The sequence below is a fragment of the Elephantulus edwardii genome, unplaced genomic scaffold, assembly GCF_000299155.1.
Source record: "Elephantulus edwardii isolate Elephantulus edwardi_28Jun2011 unplaced genomic scaffold, EleEdw1.0 scaffold00017, whole genome shotgun sequence".
Classification (NCBI taxonomy): Eukaryota; Metazoa; Chordata; class Mammalia; order Macroscelidea; family Macroscelididae; genus Elephantulus; species Elephantulus edwardii.
In genome coordinates this window covers 20,874,261-20,900,484 of record NW_006399767.1, presented here as the reverse complement: position 1 = coordinate 20,900,484, position 26,224 = coordinate 20,874,261, and the positions used below count along the sequence as shown (strand labels likewise).

Genomic DNA, 26,224 nt, shown 5'->3' with positions numbered 1-26,224 from the left:
TCTCAGTTGCCCTGTTATCTACATGTGTTCTGTTGTACGTAGGGTTTTCAGAGGCCTGCTATTTCAGAAGTGGATTGCCAATCTTTCCTCTTAGTCTGTCTTAATCTGAATGTTCAGATTTAGAGAAGTATCAGACAGACCAGCATTTTATAGAAAAAGTGAAAGATATATCCCTTATTGTGGAGTTAACCATTAGTATCAGTGTTGTCCCTGCCTTTGGCACATATATCTTTACCCACTTATTTCCCTGCTCCACCATCCACTAGGATACCCATCCACTTCTACCCATTCTACCCACTCCCTTCACATCTATCTCCCATTGACAAGCCCTTGATCTTATAGCTTATGTCTGAAGCTTCCTTGGCTTCTGTGATTCTAATCACCTCAGCTGCTGATAGTTTGTTATATCATGACCAGTGTCTCAGAAGTTTAGTGGTAATGTTTCCTGAGCAAAGGTGATGTGTACTGTAGAATTTGTCTGTAGAACAGACTCTGTGTGGTTTTGGGATCTTCAGTGTTAACTGGGAAATGGGCAGGGAGTTTTATGGACTGATTTCTATCTGATTTCTCCACCCGTCCCTGCGAAAATGAGAACTGAGGCACAAATGGAGATTTGTACACCATTGTTCATAGTAGTATTATTCACCATTGTAAGAATGTGGAAACAGCCCAGAAGTCCAACTACAAACAGATGGATTGAGAAATTATGGTACATTCACACAGTGGAATACTACGCAGCATGAAGGAGTAATGATTTTGTAAATTATTACCTAACCTGGGAGGGACTGGAGAGCATTATACTGAGTGAACTAACTCAGTCCCAAAAGGACAAATATTGTATAAAACTATTATTGTAGAATGAATATAAAGATCCAAGAGGGGTGGGAGAGGGTGGAAGCAGAGCGATGAGGATGTGCAGGGGGAGGGGGAATTAATCATGGCGTTACACAATTTGATGGGTGATAGAGGTGAGGGAACTTGAAGGAATATGTTCTGGGAAACAATTTATTCTAATTTTGTATATAAACTAGTATAATACAGGGGGAAAAAGAGGGCAAAAAATGTTAAAAACAAAATAATGTTCTAAGTATGGTTCATGGTAACAAAAATAATATATCACCAGTCAGGAACTACCTGTACTGTAGCCAATGGCCACTTGAAACTCAAGCATATTTAAAACTGAAGTCATCTTGTCACTAATACTACTCGTTCTTCCTCAGGTTTTCTCTCTCAATGAAAGCATTACCCATGCTTTAACTCACCTAGCTCATAAATTCATTCAGTCTTAAAATTTAGCCACGTTTTGTCTATTGCAAAGATCTTAGTTTAGTTGCCTCTTCTGTTCTGTACCTCCTGCTATCATAGTTTTATGCAAAGCATATGTTCCTTCTTTCTTTCTTCGCCATTTACATCCCCCAGGGCCCTGCATAAAAAAATCTCTCTCAGAGCACTCAAATGACAGCATGAATGGAGCTATTACTATTTTAAATACTTAGTTGCCTTGTTGAGAGCTCTTGTGGTAGAGTCCATAGTGAGTTGTGGTGCTATGTGACTAGTCCATGAGAGGCTCCTTCAGAGAAAGATGGGCAATTTCCTTTCAGGCAGTCTCTTCCTGTTTTGATTTACACCTTTGGTAATCCAATGGAGGGTCACTATGAGTTGAACTGACTCTAAAGCAGTGAGTTTTTTAGTTGCTGCTTGCTTTTGTTGTGCCTTCCCTGTGTGGGTTTGATATACTTTAAGTCTTTTTTTTCTAGACAATCAGGTATGGCTTAGTTCTAAAGGATACAGCGTGGCTCATGGGAAATGGGCTTCCATTGTCCTTCTGTCTATGAAAGCACAACCTTTTCTCAAGGATATAACTTCTTGCCTTTAGAGATTGAGTTGCTAGCCAGATGACATGCATATGGGTCAGGTGCCAGCCCCTGCCCTGTCAAATTCTAGAAGGCACAGTAAAAATTTGCTCTTTTACAGTTTCCTGCAGTTTGGTTCAGTGGTAGGATTTTCTTGGCCAGTTCACTTCCTATATAGCCATCACCTCTGTCAGTCAAGGCTTTTGTGCTGCTCCTGTGATACTGAACAGGTTTTAGAGGAGCTTGCAGGCTAACTTGTTTGCTCATCTGTTTAAATAGAAGCAGAGTAAAGTTTAGATGTTTCCTTTGATTGGTATGTCTCCTAAGTCTCTTCTAATTGCTACTCTTCTTGTAATACTCTTTTATTTGTTAAAGACAGTGGATAATTTGGCCTGCAGAATTTTCTGTGTCCAAGATTTTGCTGATTGCAGGCTATTAGCATGATTTAATATACTGGCATATCCCTTTATCCCCTGAATTTCCTGTAAATTATAATTAGATCTGGAGGCCTGATTCAATTTCTTTTTCTTTTTCAGTCAAGAATAGTTTATAGGTGACAGTCTGCATCTCCTATTGCCTCACATCAGGAGGCATGTAATAGGTTGTTTCCATTTTAGTGATGTTAAAATTGATCAGTGGTTCTCAGGTCCAGTCAGATTTATCTATCATTTTAAAGTTCCCCACCAACCTTTCACATAATGCTTTTAGCTGCCATTAGTAATTGTTGTCCAGGTCTGTTACTTTGTTAGAGGTTGAAGAATGTTGATTTTTCTAATTTTAGCTTTTGTTGCTAAAATATTTCTGTAATGACATCTTCCTATAAAATCTTTCCCTTAGTAAGTGGTTAGTTACCTTGAAAAAAAATCGTACAGAAAATTCAGACTCAGTGTTTCAGTTTTCCCTTTGTGTGTCAGTTTTCAAAATAACAAGTTGTTCATTAGAAATTTCAGAATTAAGAGTTGCTCTAGATAAAGGTGTCCTTTTTATTCTTGGAAGAAGAGCCTTTCAAATGCATTGTTGGTCTTTTCTCGGCAACTGACATTTTCCAGAGAAAGAATTTCCTGTCTTAGAGGGGTGTGTGTGTCTCTGTGTGTGTGTCTTGTCTGAGGGTAGGAGTGGGGGTGTATGATTTCCTGGCTTGTTATTTTTTTTTCTCTCTCATTTTAGAATCTGACTATTTGCACTTCATACCTAGTCTTACTTAGAAGTAGGGATGTTGCCACATTGATTTTCTTCCTTTTGTCCATTTACAATGAAGGCCATTTTCTCTAGTAGGTATTTATAACTATTCTGACATTATCGACTGCTCAGTTGGAAGCTTATACTATAAGAGATAATTTATTTTTAGCTGAAGAACCAAGGACTTTTATATGCATAGAAAGATAAACAGATCAGGCAAAGGAGGGAGATTAGGACAGATTAAGTGTGACTGAGGGAGACTGTGGTGTTTGCATTGATGGCACAACAGAAGAAACTGTTATTATTAGGTAAGTGGTAAATCTCAATATGCTAAGTGACGTTATAGGAGGTGGAATTTCAGAGTGCTATTTCCAAGCAGAATGTCCTAGTCATTTGCACTGGAGGATTCTAAAATCTAGTAAGACTGCTTATTAGATTTTAAAGGGGCTGCCTTCCCACAAACCTACCATCAGGTGGGCCATTATGGGGAAGGCAGAATGAGATTTGTACTGACAGGACAAGTTGGATAACACTCTGTGGAGAAATCAGTTCTGGAAACATGACATGAAAAAGAGAAAATCTCATTGCTATCAAGTTGATTCTCACTGAAAGTGACTCTATACGACAGAGCAGAACTGCCCTGTAAGGTTTCCAAGGCTATAAATCTTCACAGAAGCACATGCTATATCTACCTCCTGTTAATCAACTGGCAGGTTTCAGCTGCCAACCTTTCAGTTATCAGCCAAACACATAACCACTAATTTTTTTGGTGACAGGTTTAGTTTGAACCATTCAGGGGTTTCATACTTGAGGACGAGGGTTGCTTATGACCAGCGTAACATTATTTGATTTGAATCTGTTTTTGAGGATAGACTAGGGCTATTTATGACAGCTTCAGTATAGCTTTTTTTGTCATGCTGGGGCTGAGATTCAGTGAACTACATGTATCTTTTGCTAACTGGTGACCTATTGGTTAGAAGCTGTGCTGCAGTCCCAAAGGCATGCGGTTCAAATCCACCAGATGATCTGCAGAATGATGAGCAGTCTCCTCTCATGTGATTTATTGCCTCTGAAAATCTGCTGGAGAGTCAGCTATGACATGATGGCATGATGGCAAACAACAGCAGCAGCAACAACAACAACTTAGCTAATGCTGCTCTGACAGAAATACCAGAAGCAGGTGACATTTACAAACAGATTTATTATCTTAACTTTTGAGAATCCTGTAAGTTTTAATTCAAGGTGCTAGCTCTAGAGGAAGATTTTCTCTGTATGTTTTGGGGTCAGGGTTATTCATCACTTGACATTTCCCTTCCCTCACCTTTATGCTTCTGTGTGCCTAATCTGGAAGAAGACTCATCAACAACCTGTATTGAAGAGCAGTGGTGGTATCACTTTGGAGACTAAGGTGCACCTGGTACAAGCCATGGTCTATGCAATCACTGCTGTGCGTAAGAGAGCTGAACAATGACTCCCTAGTCATTGATTGATGAGAATTGATGCCTTTGAGTTGAGTTGTGGTGTTGGATAAGAGTATTGAATATAGCAGGGACAGCTAAGAAAATGAACAGGTTCATCCTGGAGAGGGTTAAACCAGGCTGCTCCTTGGAGGCAAGGATTCTGAAGCTTTGTCTGATGACATACTTTGGAAATGTTGCAAGGAGGGATCAGTCCTTGGAGAAGGACATCATGCTTGGGAGGGTGGAGGGACAGCACAGGAGAGGAAGACCCTCTATGAAGTGGATTGATTCAGTAATTGGAGTAATCAGGGTGGGTGTGTTGGAGACAGTGAGATTGGCACAGGAGCAGAGTTTCATATTTGTACATAGGGTCACTATGAGTCTCAGGTGACTCAACAGCTCATAGCAACAACAAGGCATACTCTTCAAATTCACCAGATACCCACCCCATGGAGAAAGGATGGGCAGTCTCCTCTCATGTGATTTACTGCCTTTGAAAACCCCCTGAAGAATCAGCTATGAGTCATTTCCGTTGCAAAAGCATAAACAACAGCCACATGCCAAAAAGTAGGAAACTCTGATGGCCTAGTGGTAAGAAACTGCTCTGAAATTTCAAAGTCACACAGTTTGAATTTACATGCTGCTCTGTGGGAGAAGGATGAGCAGTGTTTCATTTCATTGGGCATGAGGCACCATGAGTTAGGATCAACTCAACAAACAGTTCTTCACGTAAAACCAATCAATAAAGTTACCATACTAAGAATATGAATTTTTTAAAGTTGTGCTGCCAACTCAAAAGACACACCATTTGCATCCACCAGCTGCTCCTTTGGAGAAAAAATTGGCAATCTCCTGTGCAATTTACGGCCTTTGAAAACCCACGGAAAAGTCAGCTATGAGTCACTTTCAACTCTAAGGTACATAATAACATGTCAGAAAGTTGTCTAATTAGTTAATATATGTACAGATCTTAAACTGATGTTTAATACACAATACTCCACTATTATCTAATTCACTATTCATTCATTCATTCATTTATTTTAGTTGTTGTTGTGTTCTGTCAAATCAGATCTGACTAGCACAGAGGAGATTGCCCCTCCTTCTCCAGCAGAGCGTCTGGTAGATTAGAATCTGTGCCTTTGGGATTGTAGCACAGTTTTTTGCCACTGGGCCACCAGAGCTCCCTTCTAATTCACATTTTAAATGAACACTTCAGATTTAAGTTATTCTTTTTCAAAAAGACAATTTTGTGGACTTCCACTCCATGTTCAGATTATGGACCTTGGAAAAATTTCAAACCTGCAACTGAAATAACCCTTTTTGACTCAACTTTCTAAACAATAGGCACACTTACAAGGTGATCAAAAACACCAGGAATGAATGCATGCCTTAAAACAATAATCCATACAAAGGGGTAACATTTGCCCAAGGATAAAGCTTAGAAAGCAGGAAGAAGATATGAAAAAAGCGATGAATGGAAGCAAGAAACACAGAGAGGAAGAGGGATGAATGCTGTTAAAATATAGGGACTGTAATCAGTGTCACAAAACATGTTTATGAATTGTTGAACAGAAAACCAGTTTATTCTGTAAACTTTCATTTAAATAACAATAAAAAGTTAAGAACAAGACAAAATACTTTTCTTTCCAGCTTATGAGATCATCTTTACTCTGTCATACTTTTCCTTTTAGCCCATGTGAAGGTGAAGGTAGACCTCTGTATGTGATTGAGTCAAGTAAAGATCAAAAACTTTGAATTTTTTGCCTTTTCTTTGCTTGAGTCTTAGGAATAGCACCTTCAAATCATGAATAGTTTTGGACTTGAAGCAATATATTGTTAACTCTCCTCAATTATTTTCTTTTGAAGTTACAATTTTATAAGCCACATTGATCTTTTTCACAGTGTTTTTAAGTATATGGGAATGAATAGTTACTTCTTTCTTTACTAGACATTCACAAAGGAGTGGGCTGATATTTTAAACCACAAAAGTAAGCGTGTGGAAGAATCTGTAAGAGAACTTATAACAATATTTGAGAAAATTTATGAAGTTAAGTACAGTGGAAAACCAGCAAAACAGCCAGGTAATTTCTTTTGTGCAAGTACTACAGATATGTGGGTACTTTGTTCATTATCATCATCACTCTTCTGTGATATGGCCTAGTACATATGATTTTGTGTCTTCTTCAAGGAAAGGTACTGTGCCTTAATTATTATTATAATAATTATAATTTATTTGATTCTCACAATTTTAATATTATGCTAGTTGCTATTTTGCACCATAGAGTTGCAACTGACTCATAGCTGACCCTACAGTGGGTTTTCAGAGACAATTAATCACTTAACAGGAGACTACTCATCCTTCTTCTTCGGAGCAGCTGGTGGACTCAAACCATGGGCTTTCAGATTTACAGTAAAGCTTCTTGCCTCTAGACCACCAGAGCTTCCTATATTATGCCTGTATTATTATATTGTGCGTGGCACATAATAAATCTGAGTCATATCTTTAAATTATTTAAGAGTATTTTTGCATCTCATAATATTGTAGCCATGGGTAGGGACTGTGGAATAAACAGACAAAGATTCAAATCCACACATTGCCATTTCATTCTGCTTTTTGTCCTCAGAGAGATACATAAACTCTCTGTCATCCCATCAAGGACAGCTTACATGAAGAAGAAAAAAAAGACCAAAATGAATTTTACAAGAGACTCTAAAACTTACTCTTAAATGGAGAGAAGCGAAATCTAAAGGCAAAAATCATGAAGGGAGCTAAACAGATAATTCCAAAATTTTTTGTTGTTGTCAAAAAGACAAAACAAAGCATTAGAACTAAATTTGCAAAGAATTGGAGTAAGAAAACCAAAAGGGAAGAACATGCATTTCTCAAGCTGAGGAAAGTGAAGGAAAAAAATTGAATATTGAGTTATTATACAGAAGGAATTTGTTGGCAAAATAACTTATTCCAATTCTAAAAGTAGGTGATTGAACAGAATGCAGAAATTATCAAACAATATCATTAGTATCACATGCAAGTAAAATCTAGTGGAAGATTGTTTAAAAAATGACTGAAACAATACATCAACAGAGAACTTTCAGAAATTCAAGCCGGTTTCTGAAGAAGTCATGGAAGAAGGGATCTAATTGCTGATATCAGATTTATCTTAGATGAAAACCGTTTACTTGTATTTTATTGATTGTGCAAAGACATTCAACTATGTGGATTGTATTAAATTATGACTGTCATTGAGAAGAATGGGAATTCCAGAACACTTAATTGTGTTCACACTGAAGATCCGAAGACTACAGCCTTCAATGTGAATTACATCTCACTATAAAGAAAACAGAACTCTTCATAACGGAATAGGCAACATCATGATAGATGAGGAAAAGATTAAAGGTGTTCAGGATTTTATTTAACTTGGATCCACTATCAACACTCCTGGAAGCAGTAGTCAAGAAATGAAGAGATTTGCTTCATAAGGAAAATCTGTTCTGTTGTTAAAGATCTCTTTAAAATGCTAAAGAGCAAGCAAGTTTAAAGACTAAGGTGTGCTTGACTCAAGTCACGTATTTTCAGTTGCTTCACTTTGGACAAAGCAGAAGGAAAAGAAAAATACTAATGCCTTTGAATTGTGGCATTGGTGAAAATTTTGAGTATATCATGAATTGCTATAGAACAAAGAAATTGGTTTTGGAGAAAGTACAACCAGGGTGCCTCTTAGAGGCAAGGATGGTGTGAAACTTCCTCATATATTTTGAGCATGTTGTCAGGAGGGGCTAATTCTTAGAAAAGCGAATTACACTTGGAGGAGTAGGGAATTCCACTGGGCTAGTCGATAAACAGTTGTGCTGCCAACTCAGCAGCTGCTCTGTGAAGAAAGATGAACGATCTCCTCCTGTGCGATTTAAAATTTCTGAAGAACTGCTGAAAGGTCAACTGTGAATTGGTTCTGACACAATGGCAATGAGATGAGTTGAGGAAAAGTAGAGAGTCAGCAAAAGAGAGGAAGACCTTTGAGATGAATTGACACAGTGACTACAACAGTGTGCTTAAGCATGGTGGGGATTGTGAGGATGGTTCAAGATAGGACAAAGTTTTACTCTGTTGTTCATAGAGTCATTATGTGTCATAGTTAGTTTGAGGGCACCTAAAAACAACTGACCTCATTTTTCATCTGTATGAGGATACCAGTTTCACAATTGTTGTGGATATGCAGGACAGATCATTCAGGAGGCGGGTTTATATAAGAAAAGTGGGATCAGAATTGGAGTAAGAAACATCAACAGCTTATGTTATGCAGATGACAGAACCTTGCTTGCTGAAACTGAGGAGGACTTGAAGCATCTGCTGTAGAAGGCCAAAGACTGCAGTCTCCAGTATGAATTGAAGCTCAATATTAAGAAAAGAAAGATTCTTACCATTGAGGCAATTGGCAGCACCATGATAGCTACAGAAGAGATTGAGATTGTTAACAATTTCAGCTTGCTCAGGTCCACAATTAACACAGTTGGAAATAGCAACCAGGAAATCAAAAGATAGATTACACTAGGAAAATCTGCTGTTAAGGACCTCTCCAGAGTGCTAACATGCAAATCTATCACTCCAGAGACTAAGATTCAGGCCATGGTCTTTGCAGTTACTTGCTGTGTATCAGAGAATTAGACAATGAATAAGGTGAAAGAAGAATTGAAGCCTTTGAGTTGCGGTGCTGAGGAAGAGTTTTGAATAAATACCATGGACTGCCAAAAGAACAAACAAGTCTATCCTGGAGAGGGTAGAATCAAGTTGCTCTCTGGAGGTCATGAATTTTGAAGTTCTGTCTCACATACTTTCAGCATGGTGCCAGGAAGGACGAGTCCTTTGAGAAGGACATCATGCTTAGAAGGGTCTTCTGTTCTTTTTTAACCCTCTACCTTTCTAAGCATGAGTTCCCTTTCCAAGGAATAGTTTCTCTTTCGACATGCTTTTTAGTAGGAAGTAGGGGACTTTAAGAAAAAATGTCTTAATATACTTATTTTAGGCATAGGATTTTTCAACCCCAACATTATTAATGTTTTAGACTGGCTACATCTTTGTTGCTGGAGATTCTGTTTATCATAAGGTGCAAAAAATAGGTGTGCAACTTAATACTGGCTTCCTGCTACCTAGATTATTGTATAAGAAAGTAGAATTATAGTTTATGTCATATTATCTTGTCCTTGGTTGAACCTGAAAAGAAAAATTTAATTGAATTTTACAGTTTTGCAATTAGACGTTTTCCTTGTTAGTCTTATAAGGATACATGCTTGCCATTCATGAAGTCTATTTGCCAAATAATCTGCTCTTCTAACCTCTCCCTGCTCAGGTAAGTGGCATTAGAATATGTTTGCATAGGGCTGACTACTGATTGGATCATAGGATCCAAGGAGATCCAAGAGATGACTCTGCCTAATAGGGGGGAGGTAAATGACCTAATATACCATCTTTTTTTGGGTTTGAACTGGAAAATAATTTTTTAAAATCAATGCAGATAGGAGAGATTTCATGAAAGTGATATTATAAGGTGAAAGAGAAAAGAGACAGAAATCTGTGACCAAAATATTAATCCTCAAAGGAGAGGGAGGTGTTTGCTCCTTGGAGCCATCTGACAATATTGGGAGACAATTTTTAGTTGTTACGCAATTTGAGGAGTTGTTGGATGAAGAGAGAAATGCTGCTGAATGTGTGAAAAAATATCTGGACCCAAATGTCCTTTGGACTGAGGTTGCAAAACCTTGAGTGTGGAAATCAGTATGCATAGCATGTCTTCATTCTCTTAAAAAAATTTCTTATTTGGTAATTTAATTGGTTTTTCTTTAACAGTATCAAAACCACAAAAATAACTGCCTCTAAAGTTATCCACATAAAAAAGTAAACAGATAATGTACAGAGATAATTTGAGGAAATGCTTGTAGAATATTTCTTAATTCTAGATACTGAGATGGTTGGAGAGATACTGACACAAATATATTTTGTAATAGGATGACTGTTCTATTAAAAGGAATGATTGAAGTGGAATTTAAGGATGACTCTTGCAGGATAAAAGTGTAAATGTTTAAAGTAAGAGCTTTAAAAGGAGCTTTCTAAGAAACTTGAGCCATATAGAATAAGCCATGTGCTAAAAACTAAGTGATATATTTTTATTTTGTCTTTTATCTTTAGAACTTAAAAAACGCGTTGTTTTTGGAAATGAAATAGAAAATAATGAAAATCCTGAATATGAATCTCACATTGTGAGTGAAGATGCTAATGATAAAGAAGATGAATTTAAAAAGGTATTTATTTAGTGCAACAGTGAATGAATGGAAATCCAAAATCTTGGTAAATGTTCATTAAAATTAATAAAATTTAATAAAAAAATAAAAAAAAGATATTTATTGTGAAACTAATTCATGGAATTTCTGAATGAGACTTGGGATTAAGATTACTATTTTTTCCATGTAGATCTGCACCTAATCTGCATGTAAATCCAGAGGATATAGGTTTCAATTTTTACTATAGAATCTGAAAAAAAAACCACCACGCAAAACAATCTATATTTGTTCCTCAACACTGTCACCTTTTGATGGAATTATATTGAATATATATCTTTAGTTAGTTCTTACTGTGGTTGACCATGGTATTTTTTAAAAAAAATATAGTAAATATCACTTCTGGTATTGGAAATAATCCTGCTGACAATTGTCAAGAGCTTTTAGATTGGGACAGATAGGCAAAGAAAAAGGATCGTAAGGTGTACTTCTAAAAAACCAAATAGCAACAAATCTTTGTCTGATATAATGCTGAAAGTTGAGCCCGTTAGGCTGGAAGACACTGTAAATATTCTTGTGGAAGAACTTAATGATGTGGATGGAATAAAGCTTTCAAAACCTTCATTTGCTTATGTAACACAATTCAAAATGAGGAGCAACTGCTATGAATATCCATTAATAATTGGAACATAGACTGTATGAAATATGAATCTAGGAAAATTTGGTTACTTTTGTTATGTGCTGTTGAGTCAGAACCGACTTATAGCTGACCTTGCAGGAATTCTTGGAGGCTGTAAATCAAAGAGAAGGAGATTGTCTATCTTTTTCTCACAGAGGAGCTGGTAAATTTGAACCACAGGAAATGCAGTGCATAAAGATCAATATCCTAGGAATAAGTGGGCAGAGATGGACTAGTAGTGGTTATTTAAAATGTTAGGAATCAAATAGATTACATTTGTGGAAAGACTCGTTGGAGAAACTTGTTATCAGCTGTGAAAACCATGCCAGGTGCTGATTGTGGAACAGACCACCAACTACTCACTCATATGCAAGTTCAAACTGAAGTTGAGGAAAATGAAATAAAATCCACAGGAACCAAAATTTGACCTTGATTCTGCCCCACTCAAATTTCAAAATCATCTCAGGAACAGGTTTGAGGCCTTGAGCACCAGTGAGCGTAGACCAAATGAGCTGTGGGAGAATGTAAAGAAAATCGTCAATGAAGAATGCAAAAAGGTCATTATAAAGGCTGAAGAAGAATAAAAGACCAAGATGGATGTCTGATGAGACTCTGAGTATTGGATTAGAGCACCAAAACAGTGCTGAACAGAAAATTTCAAAAGGTAGCTCGGGATGACAAAGCAAGATACTATAATAAAATGGGCAGAGAGCTGGAGTCAGAAAATCAAAAGGGCCAAACTCACTCTGCATTTCTTAAGCTGAAGGAGTTGAAAATTTAAGCTATGGGTGGCAATACTTAAGGATACTTTGGGTAGAATGTTAAATGATTCAGGAAGCATTAGAAGAAGTTGGAAGGAGTACACAGAGTCACTGTATCAGATGGAATTGGCTGATGTAGAAGAATTTTATGAAATAAAATATGAGCAAGAGCCTGTGATGAAGGAGGAAGTTCAAATTGCTCTGAAGGAATTGGCAAAAAACAAGTCTCCAGGAGTTGACGGCATACCAATTGACATATTTCAACAAACAGATGCTGCCCTAAATGTGCTCACTAACTTGTGCCAAGAAATCTGGAGGACAGCCAGCTGGCCAACTGACTGAAAAAGATCAATATTTGTTCCCATTCCAAAGAAAGGTGACCCAACAGAGTGCAGAAATTATTGAAAAATGTCATTAATATCACATGGAAGCAAGATTCTGCTGAAAATTATCCAAAAACATTTGGAATAATATGTCAACAGAGAACTTCCAGATGTGCAGGCTGGATTTAGAAAAGGTCGTGGTATTAGGGATATTATAGCTAATGTTAGATGGATCTCGGCAGAAAGCAAAGAATACCAGAAGAATGTCTCTGTGTGCTTCATTGACTATGCAAAGACTTTTGACTGTGTGGATCACAAGAAGCTGTGGCTGTCTCTGAGAAGAATGGGAATTCCAGAACATTTTATTTTGCTAATGCGAAACCTATACTTGGACCAAGAGGCAGTCATCAGAATGAGCAAGGAGACACAACATGGTTCAAAATCAAGAAGGGTGTCCGTCAGGGATGTATTTTGTCTCCATAGCTTTTCAATTTGTATGTAGAACAGATCATCTGAGATGCTGGGCTGTACAAAGAGGAATGTGGCATCAGGATTGGTGAACGATTCATCAACAACCTGAGTTATGCAGATGACACAACCCTGCTTGCTAAAACTGAAAAGGACCTGAAGTACTTGCTGCAGAAGGTCAAGGACTGCAGCCTTCAATACAGATGGAAGCTCAACATCAAGAAAACAAAGATTCTCACCACTGGGCCAGTTGGCAACATCAGTGTGAATGGTGAAGAGATTGAGATAGCTAACAGTTTTAGTCAATATTCTTGGTAACAGCAGCCAGGAAATCAAGAGATGAATTGCATTGGGAAAGTCAGCTGTGAGGGACCTCTCAAGAGTACTGAAGAGCAACAACATCAGGCTGGAGACTTAAGGTGCACCTGATCCAGGCTCTAGTTTTTGCAGTTATCAGAGAGTTGGACAGTGACTGGGGATGATAAAGAATTGATGCCTTTGAGCTATGGTGCTGGAGAAGAGTGTTGAATATATCATGGACTGCTAGGAGAACAAATAACTTTGTCCTGGAGAGGGTGAAGCTGAGCCGCTCCTTGGAGGCAAGGATTCTGAGGCTTTATCTGACATACTTTGGGCATGTTGCAAGGAGGGACTGGTCCTTGGAGAGGCACATCATGTTTGGGAGAGTGGAGGGATGGTGCAGGAGAGGAAGACCCTCGATGAGATGGATCGATTCTGTGCATGAAATGGTGGGAATGAGTATATTTGAGACGGTGAGGTTGGCACAGGATAGAACAGCCTTTAGTGCTCTTGTACATAGTGTCGCTATGAGTCGCAAACGACTCGATGGCACATAACAATAACAACAACAGTGGCATAGTCTGTAGGGAGTTGTACTGCTAATCCAATGGCAGGGCCTTTTGCTAGTTTAAATCTCTGGGTGCCTCTGAGGACGAAAGATGGACAGTCTCCTCCAGATAATGTGTATAGTCTCTAAAAACTTGCGGGAGGGTCAGCTATTAGTTTGTTCTGACTCCACAGTGCAAATAAATATTTTTTTTAAAATTATTATATTGTTGTTATGTATGGTCAAGTTGGAATTGACTCATAGCTCACCCTCCAGTGGGTTTTCAGAGGCAATAAACTGCATGTGAGAAGATTGTCCATCTTTCTCCTGGTGAGCAGCTGGTAGATTTGAACTGCCTGTCTTTGGGCTCCATCAGGGATGACAGACTGATAATTACATCACATACACTGACAAAGACAACATTTTAAAATCTGTCTTGAAGTACATTGTTGTAATAAGATAAAATATAAGGAGCTTTTGTGGTAAAGTTTATATGGTGTTGGGCTGCTTATCATGTGTTGATCAGCAGTTTGAATTTACCTGCCACTCCATTTGATAAAGTCATTCTCCTCCTGAAAGGATTTACAGCATTGCAAACTCAATGATGGGTTACTCTGAGTCAGAATTAACTAGACAGTTAACTACTAGACAGTAGTAAATTTGGTTTGATTTGAGTTTAGAAGGAATACCAGTTAAAACAACTATTATACAGATTTATGTATAAACAAACCACTAAGTCAGTGGTGAAGAAATTGGGGATTTATATTACCTTATGAAGTCTGAAATTGTAAGTTCAACCAGTGTGCATCAATATTTGCTGGTGAATGGAAATAAAAAAAGCTGGAAAGAAAGGTCGATTGTTAGAAAATATGGTCATGGTGATAGAAGTGACATGGAGATCACATAATAGGACTTTGTAAGATTTCTTCTTAAATATGCCTTTTAAAGACAACATAAATAGCAGGTATGCACAGGAACCTTAACAGATAGAAACCCAGGAATCAAAGTAGTGTGTATCTGTGTGGACAGATGTAGAATTTCAATGTCATCAAGAACAAAGCCAGTTGTGTATACTGCACTGAAACAGATGAGGGAGTGAATAATTTAAAAGCGATGTATGATAGGGTCTTATGGTTATCACAGGAGTCCACAAAAGGTTGCATAGTGGAATGTACTTGGGGCGGTGGGAGGGGTGTGGGGAGATTGTGTACCAGGGAAGGAGTGTTTCTTTTACTTTTGAAAGAGAGGAGCGAACTTGGGGGCGGGGAGGGATGGGCGGGGAGAGAAGTACAGCAATGAATGAATGGAAATCCAAAATCTCTGTAAATGCTCATTAAAATTATTTTTTTTAAAAAAAAAGAAATACAAGCAGGGTTTAGAAGAGGTCGTGGCATTAAGGACAATATCACCAATGTCAGATGGATCTTGACTGAAAGCAAAGAGTTATCAGAGGAATATAAAAAAAAAAGGACAAAGCCAGGAACTAACAGCACAGTATACATCAATTGTTCAAGTTGAAGTTGAAGAAAATGAAAGTTCGTGACAGACCAACTATACAACCTGAGATATTCCACTTGAATTTAGAGACAATCTCAAGAATATATTCAATGCATTGAACACTAATGACCAAAGACCAGATGAATGTTGGATGACAACAAGGACTCATAAATAAAGCAAGCAAAAATTCATTAAAAAGACAGAAAGGAAGTGAAATACTAAAACTAATTTTGGAAGAGCCTCTGAAACGTACTTTGAATGTAAAAGAAGCTATAGCATAGGGAAGAAATGATGAAAAGGGCTGGACAGGAAATTTAAATGGGCAGCTTGAGAAGACAAAGTATTATAAGGAAATGTGAAAAATTTGGCATTAGTAAACCACAAGGAAAGGAATGTGCTTGATATTTTTCAAGCTGAAGGAGCTGAAGAAGAGATTCTAGCCTTAAATTGCCCATACTGAAGGAGTCTGTTGTGGTTGTTACTACCATTGAATTGGAACTGACCCATAGCTCCTCCCCAGTGGGGCTTCAAAGGGAGGTTATCTCAGGGGTGGAGGTTGCCCATTTTTCTCCCGTGGAACTTCTGATGGATTTGAACTGCGTGCTTTTGGGATTGCAGTGCAGCTTCTTGCCACTAGGCCACCAGAGCTCTGAAGGAGTCTATGGACAAAACATTAAATGGTGCAGGAAGTTTTGGAAGATGGTGGGAATACATACTCATTGGGACCCTCAATAAAAATGAATAGATATGTCTTGGACAAGGTAAAGATGATAAAACTTTGTCTTACATACTTGGGCATGTTGCTAGGAGAGAGACATTATGCTTGAAAGGTGGAAAGATGCAAAAGAGAGGAAGACCCTTGACAAGGTGGATTGACAAAGTTTCTGCAATAATGACTTATCTATATCAGAGATTGTGAGGATGTCACAGTATAGGACAGGATTCAGATCTGTTGTTCTTAGGGTCACTATGAGTTGTACTCAACTCTAGGGCAACTGATAACAGCAACAACATTACTAGCAAAAAAATAAGGTTCTAGGAATTGGCAGAGCAAAAAATTTCAACAAACAGATGCAGCGCTGGTTCACTCATATATGCCAAGGAATTTGGAAGAGAACTCCCTGGCCTACTGACTGGAAAAGATTCATATTTGTTTCCATTCCAAAAAAAAAAGGCCCAAGTACAGCAACAGTTGTGGGGATGGAAAAATAAATTGTTGTTGTTGTTGTTGTTATGTGCCGTTGAGTCGTTTCCGACTCATAGCGACCCTATGCACAACAGCCCTAAACCCTGCTCTGTCCTGCGCCAAATGCACCGCCTCTGACACACCCATCCCGAATACCCCAGTCACCCAATCAATCCATCTCATAGAGGGTCTTCCCCTCCTGCGTTGTCCCTCAACCCTCCCAAGCATGATGTCCCTCTCCAAGGACCCGTCCCTCCTGGCAACATGTCCAAAGTATGTCAGACGAAGCCCCAGAATCCTTGCCTCCAAGGAGTAGCTTGGTTTAATCCTCTCCAAGATAAATCTGTTTGTTTTCCTGGCAGTCCAGGGTACATTCAGTACCCTTCTCCAGCACCATAGCTCAAAAGCATCCACTCTCCTTCTGTCCTCCCTAGTGATTGTCCAACTCTCTGATGCATTACAAGCGATTGCAGATACCATGGCCTGTATCAGGCGCACCATAGGCAGTATTTTATTTTCTTGTACATAGGGTTGCAATGAGTCCCAACTGATGTGATGATACTTAACAAGTGTCACTTATCAAATTGCCAGGCCTTTCATCTGAGGCACCCATGTGGTTCAAGCTGCCAACTTTTCATTTAGAAGCTCAGTGCTTAACTGTGTGTACTACCTGGGAAGGGACTCCCAAAACCCTGTGCATTCAGACTCAATGTATGTCCTTCAATCTGAGGAGTAAGTGTGGCTCTTCCTCCTTCTGTTGGAAGGAAGGGCATGGAAAGAGGATCAAACCATGTTCACAGGAACATAGGATTCTTTTCCAATATGTTTATCATAATATGTTTTAAACTGTTAGCCTCCTTTTTGTTGTGATGCTGAATAGATTGTAATAGAACTTCTAGACTATGATAGACTACTAGTAAGAAAGGCTTCATAATCTACTCCAAGAAAATCAGTTCATGAAAATCTTATGGATTCCATTGTATACAGTTTACCACAAGCTGTGGCCCACTCTCCAGCTTCTAACAACAATAACATCTGCTGATTTTTGAGGAGAGAGGGAGAGGAAATATCTTTTTTTGTGTGTGTGCTCCCCAAATACCCCTAAGCATTGAGAAATGCTTGGAGAATACTTGGAGAGTTGAGAAACACTTGGAGAATGTATCTGTTTTGTCAATTGAATTACTGCATAGTGAATGAACTATGATGCTTTTGAATGAGCTGATTTTGATTTTGTGCCTTTTGAATATGCCTTTAACATTTGCTTCTGTGCATATGCAAACACATTTTTTATGTATTGTAATTTTTTAAGGAACAAGACAAATTAGGATTAAATTCATTTCTACAGTGTAACTGAAATTGTGTAATTATTTTCAATTTTCATGCGTAATGTTTAATATTGTTATAATTTCATTTTACATTGTTGACTCTTTTTATTTATTTCTTTTATACTGGTTTACTTACAAAGTTTGTATACATTGTTTTTCATACCGGATCTTTCCCCCTTTTTTTACCCAATCAGCCCTCCACCCATTAGTTTGTGGGACTCTATGATTAAGCCCCCACACCAATACTTGGATCCTCATACTTGTTCTATAAAAATGATCTTACAGAGTAATTGTCTTTAGAAGACTGAGTTACTCCAGTTAGCATTATGCTATCCATATTAGGTAGTCATTTACAAAATCACTGCTCCTATGTGCTGCGTAGTATTCAGTTGTACCATAATTTGTAAATGTACTATAATTTCTCAGTTCATTCCATTGTGGTTGGGCATTTGGGCTGTTTCCATGTTCTTGGTATGGTGAATATTGCTGCTGTGAACATTGGTGTGTAAGTCTCCATTTGTGTTTCAGTTCTCATTTTCTCAGGGTATATTGCAAGCAATGAAATAGCTGGGTCATATGGTATTTCTGTGTTCGGCTTTTTGAGGAAACACCTAATGCCTTCCAGAATGATTGTACCATTTTACAATTCCACCAACAATGTATAAGAGTTCTTATCTCTACACATCCTTTCCAACATTTATTATTTGCTTTTCTGTGAAACTTTGCCACTGCAACTGGGATAAGATTGTATCTCATTGTGGTTTTGATTTGCATCTTTCATGCAATGTATCTGTTTGCTGTCCAAATGCCCTCCTCTGTGAAAAGTCTTTCCATGTCTCTTGCCCATTTTGTAGTTGAATTATCAGTCTTTTTCTTCTGGAGGCCCAGGAGAATTCTGTAAACTTTTGTTCTAAGACCCTTATCTGAGATGGTATTGTTAAATGTTTGTTCCCAGTCAGTAGGATTTCTATTCACTGTTGGGAAAAGTTTTTGATGTACACAGAGATTTAATCTTTAGAAGATCCCATTTATCAATTTTATCCTCTTCAGATTGTACATTTTTGGCTGTATTTGGCAGTCATTTTATACTATGGTGTTGAAAGAAGAAGTTCAAGCTGCTTTGAAGGAAATGGCAAAAAATAAGGCTCCAGGAATAGATGGTATACCAATTGTCGTATTTGTGCTCACCAAATTGTGCCAAGAAATCTGGAGAACAACCACTTGGCCAACTGACTGGAAGAGATCGATATTTGTTCCTATCCCAAAGAAAGGTGACCCAACAGAATGTGGGTCACTACAGAACAATCTCACTGATTTCATATGCAAGCAAGATTTTACTGAAGATTATCCAAAAACGACTGGAACAGCACATCAACAGAGAACTACCAGAAGTCCAGGCTGGGTTTAGAAGGGGTCGTGGTACTAGAGATGTTGTAGCTGATGTTAGATGGATCTTGGCTGAAAGCAGGGAATACCAGAGGAATGTCTGTCTGTGTTTCATTGACTATGCAAAGGCATTTGACTGTGTAGATCATAACAAACTATGGCTGACTCTGAGAAGAATGGGAATCCCAGAACACTTGATCGTTCTAGAGCGAAACTTATACTTGGACCAGGAGGCAGTCGTCAGAACAGAGCAAGGGAACACTGCATGGTTCAAAACTGGGAAGGGCATATGCTAGGGATGCATCCTATCTCTATACCTTTTCAACCTATATGCAAAACAGATTATCCGGGAGGCGGGGCTCTATGAGGAGAAATGTGGGGTCAAGATTGGTGGACGATTTACCAACAATCTGCGTTATGCGGATGACACAACCCTGCTTGCTGAAACTGAGGAGGACCTGAAGCGCCTGCTGCAGTGTCAAGGACTGCAGCCTACAATATGGATTGAGGCTCAATGTCAAGAAGACAAAGATTCTCACCACTGGACCAATTGGCAGCATCAGGATGGATGGTGAAGAGATTGAGATTGTACACAGCTTTAGTTTGCTTGGCTCCATAGTCAACAGTCTTGGCACCAGCAGCCAGGAAATTAAAAGGCGCATTGCCATGGGAAAGTCTGCTGTTAGGGACCTCTCCAAAGTACTGAAGAGTGATGGTGTCTCTCTGAAGACTAAGGTGCGTTTGATACAGGCCATGGTCTTCACAATCACCTGTTATGCATCAGAGAGTTGGACAATGACCAAGGAGGATAGAAGGAGAATTGATGCCTTTGAGCTGTGGTGCTGGAGAAGAGTATTGAGAATACCATGGACTGCTAGGAAAACAAACAAACAAACAGATTTGTCCTGGAAAGGGTTAAACCGGGTGGCTCCTTGGAGACAAGGATTCTGAGGCTCCGTTTAACATACTTTGGACATGTTGTGAGGAGAGACCGGTCCTTGGAGAGGGACACCATGCTTGGGAGGGTGGAGGGACAGCGCAGGAGAGGAAGGCCCTCTATGAGGTGGACTGATTCAGTGACTGGGATAATTGGGATGGGAGTGTCAGAGACAGTGCGATCGGCACAGGATAGAGCAGAGTTTAGGGCTGTTGTACATAGGGTCACTATGAGTCAAGAGCGACTCGATGGCACGTAACAACAATAAACAACAGGCCTTCTAAGCTTGGTCTGTGTTTCTTGTGAACTTTATTGTTTTGGGCTTTATTTCCAGGTCTCTGATCCACTTTGGGTTGATTTTTGTGAGATATGGATCCTGTTTCCGCTTTCTACAGGTTATGCCAGCACCATTTGTTGAAGAGATTGTCATTTCCCTATTTGATAGGTTTTATTTTCTCGTCAATTATCAGTTGACTGTAGATAGATGGGTCTATTACTGGGTTCTCAGTTCTGATCCATTGGTCTATGTGCCTGTCTTTGTACCAGTAGGATGCAGTTTGTGTTAGTACTGCTGTGTAGTAGGTTTTGAGGTCAGGGAGTGCAATGCCTCTTGCTTCAGTTTTGTTTTTCAGAAATGCCTTGCTTGTTCAGGGTCACTTTCCTCTCCAAATAAGCTTGACAGCTTTTTCCTTTCCATCTCCTTGAAAAATGTATCTGATACCTGTGCTGGGATTGGGTTGAACATGTAAATTGCTTTTGGTAGGTTTGTAATTTTCAATATTGATCAGGTCACTTTTTTTCCATTTCTTAAGTCTTTTATTATGTTTTACACTAATGTTCTGCAATTTTCTTTGTATAGATCTTGAGTGTCTCTATTTAGGTTCACTCTCAAGTATATCAATTTGTGGTTGGCTATTGTAAATGGTATTGCTTTCTTCATTTCCTTCTTTAGTTCTTTTTATTACTGTAGAGGAATCCGAATGATTTTTGGGTATTGATCTTATAGGTCTACTAGTTCTAACAGTTATTTTGTTGAGTCCTTGGGGTTTTCTGTGTACATTATCATATCATATGCGTATGTTGTTTTTGTTGTTGAGTACCGTCGAGTCTCAGGTGACTCATGCCCTATGAAGGGCAGTCCTCAGTGCTGGGGTGTCTTTCATCTTCTTTCTAGGGTCATAGGATTTCCAGAGGCAAGCTATTATGGAAGTGGATGCCACTCCTACTTCCAAGCTTGTTTTAATCGGGGATCTCCACCACACTCTGTCCGCATTGGGTAGCCAACCATTAACACATTTGACACATCAGTGTCACAGTGTTCAGCCTCACAGCAACCACAAGTTACCCTATACAGCAACTTGTATACCAGGGCTATACGACCTATGCATATATGTGTTAAAATTTAAGCATGTTAGCTCTTTAATTTGTTATGATTTCTTATTACAGGAATGTAAAGAAGTCTATGCTTTTTTCAGTCATCAACTACTGGACAGTCTTCAGAAAGCTACACGATTATCTTTGGATACAATGAAAAGAAGAATATTTGTTGTCAGGTAAGTTGAAAGACTAAATATACCTATCATAAAGTGATGCAAATTATATCTCTAATTTTTATTAACATACTAATTAAAAATTAAAGTACAGAATTTTTAAAAGCATTATGCAAAAATTTATGCATAATGTTGAGATAATAGTGGTCAAAGGAAGAGTCACACTCCAAGAACCCTGGCTAAGGTAATGAACTCTCCTGGATTTCTTCAAAGCTCTATTGCTGCTCTTCTCAAAGATAATTTCTAGCCTAAATTTTGCTTTTATTATTGTCTTATTTTTCCTTATACCTCACTATGTACTTATAACCCTATATTGTGTATCACTTAATGTTGCCTATATAGGAACTGTGCCCATTATTCTATTTCTGAGATTCATTTATGTAGATAATAATGCGTTTTTATTTCTCTTTCATGACTGGGATATGGAACTCTGATAGCACAGTAGTTAAGCACTCAGCTATTAACAGAAAAGTTGATGCTTCAGATTTACCAGCTTTTCCTTGGGAGAAGGATGTGGCAGTCTACTCCTGTAAAGATTAACATCTTTAGCCCTCTGGGTCAGTTATACCTTGTCTTCCAGGATTACAGTGTGTTGGAACTGCCCAAATGGCATCCAGTCTGGTATATATCTTTTCTTGTGTTTTTTTTTTTAAATTTATTTTTAAAAAATAGTTGAAATAAAGAGCGTTTGTTGTGGGGTGGATGTTATAGATTGAGTTATATTTCCTCTATGGACTTAGTGAGGTCATGATTTTCTGTATTATGTAATTATCCTGTATGTTTTAAATACAAACCTCTGTGGTATTAGTGAGGGAGTAAAGGCAGTTAGGTAATTATGTATTCATTCTTCATTATGTGAGCTGAGTTGTGATAAACCAAATCAGTTCTAAGGGGATTAGGAGGGATGCAACCACCTTAATTAAATCACAGCCCTGATCTGAAATAAAGAGTTTCTCTGGGATGTGCTGTCTCTCTTATGGTAGCTGGCGATAACTTAGACATTCAGTTCTTCTTATTCATTGCCCATCTTTCACATGTATGTGAAGTGATTGAAAAATACTATGGCTTTAGTCAATGAGAATTAGTCTTCAAAGTGGTATCTTAGGTTTTGAACAATTTGAGGATGTCTTTTGCAATAAAGTTGCCCAATTGCTTCGAATCATCTGATTTCTTGATTTCTGTTTTCATGGACTTAGACTGGGGATGGGAGTAAAATGAATTGACAACTTCTATCTTTTACCTGTTTATCATGATGCTGCTTAGTCGTCCACTTGTGAGTATTTGTGTATCTGGTGTTTTATTTTCTTTATGAAGCACCATAAATGCATGTAAGTTTTCATAGTCCTCACTTGCCTGAAAATGCCTTTCTTTTATGCTTACATATGAATGCTTGGATCACAGTCTTCCTCTGATAATCTGCAAAAGCTCTGTTCATTTCTTTTGTTTAATTTTCAGATGAGAGTTCTGTCACTAATTGAACAATTAAGGAACAACTTATTTTTGTTGCTTATTGAATTTCTCTTTTATTATAGAAACATATAAATGATGCAGTTAGGTGTAGGTCATTATTTAACTCCCCATTAATATTAGCTGGCATATAGAGGAAAAAAAGCTGTTTTTAAGCTTAACCCATTGTCTTGGAGTTGATTCCAATTTTATTTCAGTTTTTAAGATAGAGTGGAGCTCCAGTTGGTAAGGACTTGTATTGCTAATTTAATGTCAGGTGGTTCAAATCCACTGGCTGTTCCTTGGGAGAAAATGAGCACTCTACTCTGTGATTTATGGCCTCTGAAACTGTCTAGGTAGGAGAAAACATGACATAGGATCACAGGGCCATGCATGTCTCTCTGAAAGGGCCAGAGGGAGTAAGAAAGCACAGTCCTTCAGCACCCCAGGGTAGAAAGCAGAGAAATTGCCCAGACCCATCAGCAAGAGGTTTATTTATTCGTTGTTGACTCACAGACTCACAGCTGTGGTACTAAGAATCAGGTTTACCGAGAAGTAAGTTGGAGAGTGGGGAAGGCAAAGGATATCACCCAATACAAGTCCCAGTTTTAGCCCAAGTTTCATGGCACAATTCTTCAATTACTTCAAGCTTTTCTTTCAGTTCATCAGTCAGATCCAAATCACCCAGCATAGTTTGCCTTAGAGAAGTTGTAAGTCATATTCTCCTTTAAGCATCTAGCAAAACCTTTAACTGTGGCCAGTACAAATGCAAGAAGGCTCAAGTCACACCTTGCCACAGTTTCTGCACAGCAAAGCTTCAGTCTCTCTATCACCGTCACCAGGGTCTCACTCTCACCAGGGTTTTGCTCTAGCCTCCCTGAAGTCTTGCTTCTACAGGTCTTGATCATCTCAAGTCTTGCTTCACAGTGTGGGAAGTATTCTTTCTCTTATGCAAATCTTATAGTTGTTGATGATTTGCAAGACTGTGCTTATTTGAAGACCATGTATCTGCAGTTATGGTGGTTGAAGACCAGAGTTTGCTAACTTTAATGGCTAAAAAAGGCCAACTTTTAGGTTAACACCACAGAAACCCACAGGAGAGTCAGCTGTCAGTTCTCACTCAATTGAAAGGAGAGAGAGAGAAAAGTATATGACAGAGTAGAACTGACTCATTTGGTTTCTGAGGCTGTAAATCTATATGGATGGACTAATTTCCTCCTGCATAATTTTTCTCCTGAGGAAAGACTGATGGATTTAAAACATTGACTTTTCATATACAACCCAATGCATAACCCACTACACCATCACAGTTTCTGTGTTTCAGGTTAAGAAAGTATTGTCCTTTAGTTACTTTATAGAGTACACACTGTGCATGTAGGAGCTGAGTGTCATTACTTGTTATCTCCATGTCTTGGCTTCCTTTTCATAATAGATGTAATAAGACCAAGACTTTCCTCAAAGAGATAGTGTGAAGACTTCTTGTTAGTTCATGGGAAATTTCTGTGAAAAGTGATTAATACACATTAAGTATCCAATAAATGTTATCCATTATGTTTTTTAAATTCTCTATAAGTAACTGCTGTGTCTTTGTATTTTGTTTCTGAATCTTTAGAGCATATCTTAAGTTGATCTTCTGATTTACTGAATAAGTAATAAAATTATTTAAGATGATGTTCACTACTAGTTCAGCTGTGTATTTTTATTTTATTAAACTCTTGGTTATTATCACATTAAAAAAATTACTATAAAATAAAAAAAATCACTGGCTAGAGTTATCTCTGATTCATGGCAGTCATGTATGTGTGAGGCTAAATCTGTGTTCCATAAAGTTTTCAATTGCTGGATTTTAAAAATTAGATTACCAGGCCTTTTTTCCAAGGCATCTCTGAATGGACTTGAACCTATAGCCTTCTAGTCAACAGCAAAGTGTATTAAATGGTGTGAAAGTGGTGATATAATCTCAGAAGATAATCATGAACAGTCCAAGGCTGATTTCCATCAGATAGAGGTCAGACATGTCTGCATTCTTTAACTTTTTTACCAATTCTAATAATACCAGTCAGTTCTCACACAGCTCACTGTTCTTTTCAATTGTATATGTTAACTTGTTGCCATGACCACACCGAACTCCTAGGCCATACAATTATGGCACTCCTTAGAAACATAATGAGTTTCTAATATTACAATTCAGGATAAAAAATAAACTGGGAATAGGAACAACTCAATGTAAAGTTCTTGCATCCGGATATCTTCTGGGTTGCTGCTCCTGTGCCCTGCATTCTTGGCTTATGTTTTAGGCTTTTGGCCTCTAACCTTTTTTGGGCTTGCAAGTGTTACAAAGTCATTTAGTTCTACATATATAAGTACTCAGAAACATCCACTTAGCCTGTAAACCTGCTGCACAAAAGGATTCATCTCTCCTGCTCTGTGAGTCATCTCCATGCCCAGTGTAGCCAGCTTGTTCTGTGGACCAGAAAGCCACCATGCAGTCTTCTGCTTGTTTCTTGGTTCATCTGCTACTGTTTCCCAGCCCCTGGATCCTGCCTTCCTTGCCACAGTTGCTCTCCATTGTCTTGTGCCAGCTCTAGTGTTAGTTTTCTTTTTGCCTTCTGGATCTGGGAAAGTCTCAGTATAGGGAATGTGGGCCCAGAGGACACATTTCACTCCTAGCTCTTGTTCTTGATGGTTGTGAGAACTTCTTCCTGCTTTCTAGAATTGCTTCTTTTTAAGCCTGGTAGTTTAAAAACTGGTAAGTTTCTTACAAGGGTTCCATATACTTTATTTGTACATTCTCTACCCAGAAAGTGTCCCATGCACTGTATTTGCATTAATTGTAGACTGTCCAATCCTGTTGGTGGGTCCACAGTGCCTTATTTGTTTAGTCTCACCAGTCATTTCGTGGGAGTTCCCAGACTCTGATTAGAAGGACTGATTTCACATGCAAGCAAGATTTTACTGAAGATTATCCAAAAACGACTGGAACAGCACATCAACAGAGAACTACCAGAAGTCCAGGCTGGTTTCTGAAGGGGTCGTGGTACTAGAGATATTGTAGCT

The 26,224-nt window shown here is 38.4% G+C and overlaps 1 protein-coding gene across 1 annotated transcript in view; it reads left to right on the top strand.

The window, feature by feature from the left end:
- Positions 1-26,224, top strand: part of DNAH8 (dynein, axonemal, heavy chain 8) — a 555,032-nt gene that overhangs the window by 137,343 nt on the left and 391,465 nt on the right. The window contains 3 exon segments of the mRNA XM_006882162.1: positions 6,441-6,573; positions 10,674-10,786; positions 21,618-21,724. Of these exon segments, the coding sequence (XP_006882224.1) occupies positions 6,441-6,573; positions 10,674-10,786; positions 21,618-21,724 (353 nt within the window).